General features: G+C 41.4%; 1 protein-coding gene across 1 annotated transcript; it reads left to right on the forward strand.

Moving 5' to 3' along the window:
- Window positions 1–3,452: 3,452 nt before the first annotated feature.
- Window positions 3,453–10,782, forward strand: tbx20 (T-box transcription factor 20). The gene is made up of 8 exons (XM_062537685.1): window positions 3,453–3,579; window positions 4,549–4,783; window positions 5,382–5,546; window positions 5,799–5,907; window positions 7,382–7,540; window positions 8,447–8,523; window positions 9,911–10,023; window positions 10,426–10,782. The coding sequence occupies exons 1-8, from the start codon at window positions 3,453–3,455 to the stop codon at window positions 10,764–10,766; spliced, it is 1,326 nt and encodes a 441-aa protein (XP_062393669.1). The 3' UTR covers window positions 10,767–10,782.
- The last annotated feature ends 1,298 nt before the right edge of the window (window positions 10,783–12,080 follow it).

Below are 12,080 nucleotides of genomic sequence, written 5' to 3' on the forward strand. Positions count from 1 at the left end.
TCTCCATGCCATTATATAAAATGCTAAAAATAAAAATATTTAAAAAACCACAAGCCTACATTACATTATTAATAGTTATTTGTGGTTACATTCAGCCTAATTTACTCTAACAGTCCATTTAAAGACAACTTTTATTGGAAGATTTTTTTTGTGAATTAGATAAAAGTCATATTATGGTGGAAAGAAAATAAATACGAATGTGTAGATTTCATTTTTGGAATGAAAGTAGTAAACACTCAAAGATGAAAAACATTGTGGGAAATGTTATTCAAATACATTTTACATTTTTAATACTGCTCCTAACTTGCTTTGACACAGTAAGATGGAGAGCAGAGAGTCCATAAGAAACACCCCCACCCCTATCACAATGTTCGACTATTTCTATATCTTAAGGGTTAGGGATAGGTCAGGCTCAGGCATCCTAACCCCTCGGACACTCTGAAAGTCTGACAGTTTTTCAAAAAACCTCTCATCTGTTGCATAGGCCTACATCATATATTTGTAAGGTCGGCGCACCAACAACTTGCCAATATATATATTTTTTCCAAACGCACACACGACCCTTCTATTATTTCCTTGCAGACAAAAAGGCTATTTCGATTTTTTTAAAAAATGCCTATAACGCGGTTTGTTTTTATAGCCTAGCCTATCTATCGCACTCCCACCCCACTACCATCTCACACGTCATTTTTTCACAATCTGCTGTTCCTTATCATTTCGTGTAGCCTAACTATATCATTTCGTGTAACTATAGGGCCAATAATTTAGGCTATTTGGTTGATTAACCTAGCTTTATCAGATTTCCGCATCGTGAAAGTTGTTATTTTATGAATAACCTAGGCAGTTAATCTCTCTCTCTCTGTCTAAAATGATCGAAAATAATAACCTGGTGTGTCCGCAAAAAATAGCCTGTATAATTTGGTATTTCTTACATGAAATCCTATTATGACAGGCCTATCAAATTTACAATTTTTAAGCAACAGAAAGTTTATTGACGCATAAATTGCATAAATGCATTTACCTTTGGACTTTCGATGCTTTGAAAATCTTCTTATGAGGCCTTCGGCACAACCAGCCCTAATCTTATTGAAGAGTTTAATGCGTCGCATATAGCATATGCTTGTTTAAGTTTGTTTTCTCTTTCTTCTTCTCTCCACTTAAAATGCTGAGATTGACGTTTGTGACTATAACTACATTTACATGACACTTCGCAAATGATGAGACATCAACCAACAGATGGCAAAGGCTAGTCCAGGGTTTTTTGCCGAGTGTTTCCTAAAGCTGGTGACAATGACCCCTGTGTTTTTCTTAAGGCCCACTATGTCTTTAAGAAGCCCTCGGCCGGCCGGCATACCAGCCCCCAATGTGTGAATAATATTCAGTAAGGAGTTACGCTAAGTGGGAAAGCTTTTAGCACATTATCCACTGGCAATTGCAAGGTAATCTAATTTGTCAACCCAGGTCCCCTTATAATATATCTGCAGCATTGGATTTGCATTTGGGAGGCGCCTAATAGGTTTAAGACCCTGTGGATGTGGGGTTCTTGTTTATATATGCGTCCATCTACCCAGAGTGAGTGACATTGAGGATGAGAGGTGATTCCTCAAGCGAGAAAAACACAGGAGTCAGCGCTTTTCCAATATATATTTATACCCCCACCACAGTGGTTTGTGCGGCAGCAAGTGCGACACCAAGTCGCCTGAATTGGATATGTTAGGGAAAGGGCTCTGCTCTGACAAATCAACAAGACGGTCGGAGACGCGTGCGTGTCAGAGAGAGGGGTCATTGAATGAGGGAAATAATGACAGACATTTTTAGAAGCCAAGTTTATCAGCCAATACCTGTTCTGCCGTCACGACAACACTCCTGAGAGAGATGATCTTCACTTTAAAAAAATATGTGAAAAAAACAGTAGCTTAGATTTAGAAGTAAATTCCATTCTATGTTTTTGCACTTTAATCGTCCCGGATTTATATGGGAGCATTTCAGGGTATTATTTATGCAACTGATAACCTCATAAAAACTTAGCTGGACATGCTGATTAGGTCAACTGTGTGGCAACACTAATAGCCTGAAAGGCACGTGCTCCTTTGGCAGAAAAGAGTGGGAAAATGCGCTTGCGCTCGAGAAGGCTTGAGGTGGCGTCTAGACAGGATTTGCGCTCTTGTCCAGTTCAAAAGGACAAAGAAAAATTAGCGAAGACGATGAACGACATAGAGGCCATGTCACATGAGCTTTAGCTAGCTATGGCCTAAATAATAATAAAAACAACTATAATGATACTACTAATAATAGCAGGTTAATACTTTGCCGTAATAACCCAATATAATATTATATAATTATTGTAACCTAATATTTCTAGAATGACAATGTTTATTAAATATCACTGATCAACAATAACAATACAGTTAACGTCTTCTGTATTTTACGCAACAGGCCCTATAAATGGAAAACACTATGGGTTATTATAGGGTTTCATCTTCTTGTTCAAGCTTCAGACATAGTGGCGCACAGTGATTTTATAGTAGGTAACTCAAGGCTGCTTATCTGGATTATAGTCTGAATAGAGCATGCAGGTGAACGGCCAATGGAAGAGCTTCTACCACTAAGGTTAAGGAAATGTTTCAATAAAAAGTATTGCCTGTAATGTATACAACATATACAATTAATATCCAAATATTTGACTCGTTTTTAAAACAAACAAGCTCGGGTCTATCGGCTTACACTGCTGATAGATGTTTGAATTAGAAAAAGTGACCGATTGATGCATATTCCCCCATATAGACTATGGAAATAGATTTATTGATAAATAAAGTGCAAAAGTGTGTTTGCTAAAGTATCAAATTAATTTGATCGAAATGTATAAAAGATCAGACACGCTTCTCATAAAGCCGTATCTGAGTTAAATGTGGGTGGTGCAAACTGAACTGTTCTAATTTTCTTGCCTCGTTTTTATCAAACCATGTCATGCGTTTCCGACCATAAGGCAGGTGTTTAAGTGTCAAACTGCGGATTCTCCATTTTGACGGATTTTTTAATGGGCAGGAAAGCTGTTTTTGAAGGAGTGTTCTGTTGAGGTTCAACTCACAGGACATTGGGCAGCAGTGACGTCGACAGCGAAACAACTATTGGCTGATTGCTGCACCACTGAAAGGGGGCTGAAAATTAAGTGGAGTGCGAGTGTCCAGAGGACGCAATGAGGATCTTGTCTCCGGCCGACCAACATAAGGGTTCTTGTCAAGGGTATCGCGCTATGTCTCCGCCGATTTGGTTTCAACTTACACCAGTGTTTTAATTCGTTCGTATCCAGATTCCACTACACCGTAGATGTGTCTTTAGCAACTGGTGGTACAATTGAAACCAGTTGTGCTTTCCTTAGATGATCCATTGTCTACTGACAATCCACCGGAAAGGGTATCTACGCGTTAGAACGCACGAACAATCTTACCGCCATGGAGTACACAGCCTCACCGAAGCCGCAGCTCTCCTCTCGGGCAAATGCGTTCTCCATAGCCGCTTTAATGTCCAGTGGGAAAACTAAGGACAAGGAAGCGGAGGAAAACACAATCAAACCACTGGGTAAGTTAATAAACTCTTTAAAAAGTGAATTTAATCGGACAGCTGATGAAAATTACTAATCATAGTCAGAATGTTGTCACGTTTTATATGTGGCTATATGGGAGCATAGTCTGTGAACCACAGCTATATTTCCCATTAGCGTTTTACCATGCATACAAATGGGGTGTGTAAACGAAATACATTACCCTTTAAAGTGATATGAGAGCAAAGCGCATCTCAATCCAATTTATAAAATGACACGTAATTCTGAAACTGCAGCTTATAGGCCTGGAGGCTATAGCGCTTTTACACAACACACGCAACGTTGCGATAGTCTACATTCTTTCTCTGTCTGGAAAATTAGACCTTTCTGTTTGCTGATTTGAATTATGCATAAAAATACCTCGTTCGCAAAGGATAATTTGAATCGTAAATTGTGCGTCGTTCTAGCCAAATGGATTCCAGCATATTGAAAGCAAACCTGTTTCTGCTGGGTTCACACAAATGACAGTAGCCTTCTCCTATTTACACAAATAATACAGGCATTACTTCTATTCCTACTGTCACTTCTTGAATTTGGGATGCTACATCGTTATGACACAAGGTGTCCAAGGTGAAGCACAGATAGGCCTACATGCAGCAATACAGACGCTTTCTTTTTCAGGAGCATTGTATTTCCAGGAGTGCAATAGACTATTCTACTTTAGAACTTCATCTTAGTTGCTCTAAATGTCAGCATAGTTTTAAATAAATGTTAAGATGGTGTGAAGTTTATGAACGCAACATTTATAGGCTCGCCGTTGACTGTAAACGTATTGTGACAGACTGTTAGCACAGCAGAATAATGATAATGTGAGCCTGACATAAAACAGGCCTGTAGGCTACGTGTCGCAAAACAGCAAATTATAAGTTGCCTTATTTCAGACTTCAACTGGCTTCAGTGATGAACTCAATTAGTTGAGGTGTGTCATATATCTTCTCCATTTTTAGAACAATTTGTAGAGAAGTCCTCTTGCAACCAGAGCTTGGGGGAGATGCCCTCCCTGGAGTCTCACGGCGAGTTCAACAGCCCGGCTCCGGCGGTGTGCACCGAACCGCTCATTCCCACCACTCCCGGCGTACCGAGTGAGGAGATGGCCAAAATTTCCTGCAGCCTGGAGACCAAAGAGCTCTGGGACAAATTTCATGATCTCGGTACGGAAATGATCATCACCAAATCTGGAAGGTGAGCGTAATGGTATACCACCTTTAAGGCCTATCGTAGGCAACAACACACTACAAAAAACGATTTTGAAAGCCACACACAAACTTTGACAACTACTTCGTCATGGGCGCAGTATGATCTCGAAGGATGGTCCTTTAAATAGAATCCTGTAGAAACATGTAGCCTATTGGTTATACACTATATGATATGTACAGGTGAAGAGGTTTAAACCAGCTTTTGCCCACACAAAAGATACCCCGAGGCATAATTACGCACACAGACATATGACGAATATTGTTATGATGTCATTCACCAACACCAAGTCGGTGTACAATATCATTTAATATTTAACAAATATGGTTATATGACACATAGTCATGCAGGCCTACTGCTATAAGCACCGTCATCATTTTAAACTGAAAAATACTTATATCTGCTGAACTTGGATAGCCCAGGCCTACTATAGTCAAGTAGCCTCGTCTATGATCTAACACCACCATCTGATTTACATCATTTTAATAGGGCCTAGAAGACAGGAGTTCAACGAAAAGATAGTTATTTATGATTCATTGTCGTTTTTAACTAACGTTTTTATCATCCTGCCTCCTCCCTCTTACAGAAGAATGTTTCCAACCATCCGCGTGTCTTTTTCTGGGGTCGACCCTGACGCCAAATACATCGTGTTGATGGACATTGTTCCAGTGGACAACAAGAGATATCGCTATGCCTACCATCGGTCATCGTGGCTCGTGGCCGGGAAAGCTGACCCCCCCTTGCCAGCAAGGTGAGTTGAATCTGCGCCATCCCCTCCACCGATAATTCATTCCCCTGTTGTTACGACCGAAAACATAATAAAAAATAAAGCCTAAATGATTAGGAAAAAATGAGATTCCAAACGTCTACATTGAGCCTACTCTTTGGGGAAAAAAAAAACAATAGTCCATATTAGTAGTAGGCTAATATATCTCATGACCTACCTGATTATGTAGACTATATTTTAATGGCATATTCTGCATTGCATTTGGTGGTTTCGCAGGTTGTATGTCCATCCAGACTCTCCTTTTACTGGGGAACAGTTACTGAAACAGATGGTGTCCTTCGAAAAAGTCAAACTCACCAATAACGAACTGGACCAACACGGACATGTATGTATACTGATAATGGCCTATATTTCATTAAGTCATTCGATTTTTTTACTTATTAAAAAAGCCTTACTTACAGCTTATTATGCGTAGATCAGCCAACGGCACGCAGGCTAAAACGGTTCATGTATTTTTGGAAGTCGGGCAAATAACAGGGCTTCGGACATAACAGCGCAAACGTTATTCTTACATAATAATACAGCATATTTCTCAATGGTTATGCTATTTCGCATTGTTTCTTATGTGTCTCCTTATGTTAAATCGTAGCCTAGGCTACTTTAACGAATTTATTCGCAATACAAATGCTTTAAAAGTGTAAAGCACAAATGAATAATAAGGCATAGTAAATGTAATTGCAGAGAAAACATTAACAGATTAACCTATTATTGTGTTATTATACAGTTAGCCTATTATCATTAATTTAAAACAAAAGCGTTCGGCACATTTGAAATATATAGTGCATGTGATGGTCGACTGAAAAAGATATTAGTAGTTTTGCTAATCAATTAGAATTGTTTTTAAAACGAAATTAAATTGATTTAACAATTACAAAATCAGTCTGATATAATTGTGCATTTCTTTACTGACACAGATAGAGAAAAACCTTTCCACAGTAGGCTACTGTATATTTATTCTTCAAGATAAGCATTTGCAAATACAATTTAGAATACACATAAATTGAAAAGAAAATATTTAAAAAAATCTTATCTGTGTTTGGAAGCTTTGAGGTCCTTGTTTTATTATAGCTGATGCTCATGTTAATTTATAATCTGTAGGTTGTCTACAGTACTGACAGTTTCCGTCTCATTAATAACTCTGTTATGCAAGTGTGACTGATTGTTTATGACTCTTTATCCCCCTGGAGCAGTACAGAAAAGAATTTGATTTAAGAGACACAAATGCTAGTACATTATTGGTCTAAATATGCTCAGAATTTGAAATGGAAAAAAATAATAATGGATGAATAATATTAAAATAAAATGAATGTGCAGAATGGGAAATGAAATACAGAGGGTTGGGACAAATTTATGATATCACAGTTATAAGACATTTTTGGTTTGATTTTAATTTCTAAATTCAAATGCATGTATTTATTTATGTCATTCTCACATTCATCAAAACTCACATGGATGTGACTGAGTTTCTTGTTGTTCACTGCTATTTCATTATTTATTGTAAAATGTTTGGCACATTACATTGATTAGAACACTTTTTGACAAATGTTGACTTATCTTTGAAGAATGCCAGAAATGCAAGAAAACATATTTTTGGCTATGTAAACACAAACCATGTCTTTCATCCTTCACATAGGCTACACAGGGAACTGCACACACCAAAATGGTTTATTTCTGTTGGAATCACACATTTATATATAATTTGTTATTGAATATTAAGACCACACACAAATAGCTAATGACTTAGCGGGCGTTTCAGATTCTCATATATCTGTAAAATGATTATTTCTTACCTCTTCCAGATCATTCTGAACTCCATGCACAAGTACCAGCCGAGGGTCCACATCATCAAGAAGAAGGACCACACCGCCTCATTGCTCAACCTCAAGTCCGAGGAGTTCCGCACCTTCATCTTCACAGAGACAGTCTTCACGGCCGTAACTGCCTACCAGAACCAGCTGGTGAGTTCATAGGTTACCGCATCTGAGGTCAACAAGGAAATAAAGACCATTAAGTGGTATATTTTCATAACAACATATTGAAAAGAAGGAAAAGCTCTTTTGTGAACTCTTGTCCTATTGTACCAAAGGAAGGGCTGATGCCATTCAAACAGGGCAGTCCAGAGTTGGCACTGAGGCTTTCTGACTTTGATGGTTTATAATGCCATCATTTGAGAATTAAGATCATCCCAATTTCTTTTTAAAAACATTATTTTTTGAACTGGCATTCCACGAGTGAAAGAGATGTCTTTTTAGTGACAGTCTAGTGAATTACTTTCATCCAATTCCTGTCTTGGAACGCTTGACAGTCCTTCTGTTTTTTTTAATGCTGCACATAGCTAACAGTATATGTCTGTGCCTCTTATCGTACGTTTTGAAAGCTGTAAAAGGAATGGTCGAGGAGCATTACGTGTGTTTATGGTCGTTCAGTGTGTTGGGACGGAGTAGGCATGCGAATGAATATGCTTTGGACGCAGCATCCAGAGGCCAACAGTGGCCCAGATTTGTTTAGTCTACACGAGGCATTATGATGTGATAGAGGGAGAGAAGAAAAGGGAGGTGGAGGGGGCACAGAGCGATAGAGGGAGAGAAGAAAGGGAGGTGGAGGGGGCACAGAGCGATAGAGGGACAGAGGCACACACAGAGAGGAGGAGTGTTATACACATACCAGGACGTATATGTGCATATGGATGATTGTGTGTCTGTGTCTGTGTGTGTGCTCATGTGTGTGTGTGCATGTGTGTGTGTGTGTGTGTGTGTGTGTGTGTGTGTGTGTGTGTGTGTATGAAAGAATGAAAAAGAGAGTGAGAGAGTAGAAGAGATAGAAAGAATGAGTTTTAATCTTGTTGTTGGCAACCTGTTCCACAGATAACCAAGCTGAAGATTGACAGCAACCCGTTTGCCAAAGGCTTCCGAGACTCCTCCAGACTCACGGACATTGAGAGGTACTAAGAATTCTCTGTTCTTTAATGTGCGTTTGTTTCTGACCCAGATGCGATAAGAGAGCAAGAGAGTGTTGGGCAGGCGGGGGATGACATTTGCACTACAGTAGTGTGTGTGGGTGGTTGTGTGTGTCTAACTGGCTGGCGTGCCAAGCTTTCGGGTGTAGGAAAATATCTGCGCTACAGTGGAAAGACAGCGAGAGAGAGAGAGAGAGAGAGAGAAAGAGTGTGTGTGTGTATCTGCTTGTAAGAATGTGTGTGTGTGTGTGTGTGTGTGTGTGTATGCCAGTACCTTTTCACATATTCAATATTTAAATGCATTTATACAACCCACTTCCAACCTAAAGATCACCAAAAAAAAGAAGAAATTACCCCCCTCCCCCCCACTCCCCCCCTCTCACTCTTCCTGTTTTTTGGGAAGGCTGTGAATTAGATGTGATCAATTGATCTTTGGGGAGCTGCAGAAATCGCATTAGTCTGGAGTCGGCCGCTGCACTAAAACATGGCCTAATTCGATTGGCTGCTGTGACTGATTGAAACCAGCCACCCACGTAGCGGGGCCGGCGAGAGCTGCGAGGGCCCTCTCCCCTCCGCGACAGCGCGCCGCTGATAAAAACACACATATTTGTATTGCACCGCTGACAGATATTGCACTTTCCTAACCTAATTGGGGGGCCGTAATGTGGACGCATGGGCCCTTGTGATGCAGGGGACTCTTAGGCCTCTGTTGCCCTCTCCCATACATGGAGGGGGGGCCTGCCTAAGGAGAGGCTAATCGAACGTGAACTAATGTACTTACAGATCAAAAAAGGAACAAGGGCAGTGTGTGTGTGTGTGTGTGTGTGTGTGTGTGTTTGGTAGTGTGTGTGATTTTGGTGGAGTGTGTCTGAAAACCCTCCCTTTCAAGTATTGTTTGTGGGTGCTAAAAGATCCTTTTTGTGTGTCTGTTCAGTGCAGCGCTATTTGTTTACATGACGTGGGGATGCATGTTGTGGTGTAGTGTACAATATCACCAGTACAATGACTGTGTGAACATGTATGTGAAAAATGTGTGTAAAAAAGTAGAAATCACTCACGGACCGGTACAGACGTGACTTAATGTTGATGTTTGGCGTCTGTGTGTGGGGGGTGAGGTCATTGCAATATCTGATTATCTGCAGAAGAGACATATTCCACATATTCCACTTTCTCCTACAGTGGCTGAGTGGTCAGAACACAGCCCTTGCAGCTCACTGCTCGGGGCATGAGTCCGGTGTAATCACCAATGGCATCCATTGTGTCCACTTAGCATTACTTTGGGTGAAAGCACCTATAGCTTTTTTTTGTGTGCATTTTATTTTCTGTGAAAGTAGAGATATATCTTGGGCTCGTCTCTTGGGTTTTGATGCAGGGAAAGTGTTGAGAATTTGATCCATAAGCACTCATACGCCCGGTCACCCATCAGGACATACGCAGGCGAGGAGGAGGGCCTCGGCGAGGACGGACTCTCCGCACACGGCAGGGGTAAGACTCTCTCTGTTTCCTTACAAAGAAACAGTAGCAAGGGAGCAGTGAATTTCATACATGAATACTACTGCCAATATTACTGCTATGTTCTTATTACCACTTCTGTTAACTGCAAGTAAATAATAATAGTAATAATAATAATATAATATAATAATAATACTTATGATATTATTATTATGATAATAATACTAAGAAGAACAGTGATTATTGTTGTTGTTGTTGTTGTTATTATTATTACAGTATTATTATTATTATATGAATGATGATGATTTTTTAAAATAAACTTTATTGTAATAAATCTTTTTAAATAATGCACTTTTTACTGCAAAATGATGTTAGTATGTGACATTTTTGCTATGAAAAATGTGTTTATGCTGCATTATACTGTCCCTCCCACAGGCTCAGCCTTCACTGCCTCAGACAACCTGTCTCTGAGCTCCTGGGTGACCACCACCTCGGGCTTCTCCGGCTTCCAGCACCCCCAGTCCCTCTCGGCCATCGGCTCCAGCGCGGCCTCCCTGGGCAGCCCCCTGCCCCACCCCATCCAGGGCTCCCTACCCCCCTACAGCCGCCTGGGGGTGCCCCTGACGCCCTCGGCCCTGGCCGGCTCCATGCAGGGCAGCGGGCCCACCTTCCCCTCCTTCCACATGCCCCGCTACCACCACTACTTCCAGCAGGGCCCGTACGCCGCCATCCAGGGACTGCGCCACTCCTCCACCGTCATGACGCCGTTCGTATGACTGCCGTGATTGGTAGAGGGGATGATGGGATTGCTGATGCGTGCGGCTCTGTGATCTTCTCTCTTTATCTCGTGTGTACTCTCTGGTGCATAATCGCTGGCGTGCACACATACGTGAACACACACACACACACACACACACACACACACACACACACACACACAAGTGCACATATAAAGACAAACATAAAACATGCTCACACGCAAGAATACACACTCAAACGTCCACATAGACACACTCACACTGATGTAACAAAAACAAAAAACAAGGACATCATGTATCATGTTTAATAAGTCCTCCTTGTAAATAGTGTGAGTATAAACTTAAAAAAAAACAAAAAAACGGACTACTCAATGACGCGGAACTGCTGCAGCAGTACTGAGCACAGTCGGAGCACGGCGAGAGAGCGGAGACTTTAACGGACATGAGGATTGTGGATTTTAACGAGACTTGAGGAACACGCCCAGTGCTCCTCCCACAAGGACCTTGCGAGCCAAACCGACCGTACCGGAGCGTTTCACGTCTGGCCCTTCTCCTGGGGACTCGTCGAAGGTGAGACAGCAAATGATTGACAGCTGCTGGTGATGACTTACTTGTGTGTCCTGCTCTGTCTCCTCCTCCTCCTCCTCCCTCCGTGGTCCATCTTTGCCCCTCGGAATGGACGGACGGACTGACCGCCCTGAAAGATGCAGAGTAGCCATGACATGACCAGAGCTCGTCACCACCCTGCAACACATGTGAACTTCAACAGACTGTGATGCACTAAAGCCCTGTCCACTAAAGCCCGGTCCACTTAAACCAACAGGGGCGGCGGCTCTGGACTGTCCAGTCATGCTGACCTCCCCCTGTGTCCTCTTCCTCAGCAAGGACAAGTGCTACCTCTACGTCAGACTTAGACATATTTAATGCCTGCCACTGAAAAAAAAGGTCATTAACTCCTTGTTTTTTTGAACTCATTTATGAACACATTGGTGCAGAATGATACTCTGAGACTAAGTGATGGTGCTGATCGGCTTGAGGGCTGGAAGGCGGTTCACATCCCCCCCCCCCCCCCCCTCCCCATGTCTGGTTTTTAAACCCACTTTTCCATTTGTACAAATTCAAAATATCCCATCATCAATCACTGCAATTTATGATGACGTTGCAAGAGGCTGATATGGAGAAGTACATCATGCTGGTTTAAACTTGGATGGATGATGCAATGCAATGAGTCTAGTTTGTCTATTCAGTGTGTTCAATAGGGAAAATACGAGAGGTTTGGAATGACAGAGAATACCCTTGGCTATCCATGCTTTCATTTAAACATTGCAGCAA

Source organism: Sardina pilchardus, chromosome 6 (genome assembly GCF_963854185.1).
Source record: "Sardina pilchardus chromosome 6, fSarPil1.1, whole genome shotgun sequence".
NCBI classification, from domain to species: domain Eukaryota; kingdom Metazoa; phylum Chordata; class Actinopteri; order Clupeiformes; family Clupeidae; genus Sardina; species Sardina pilchardus.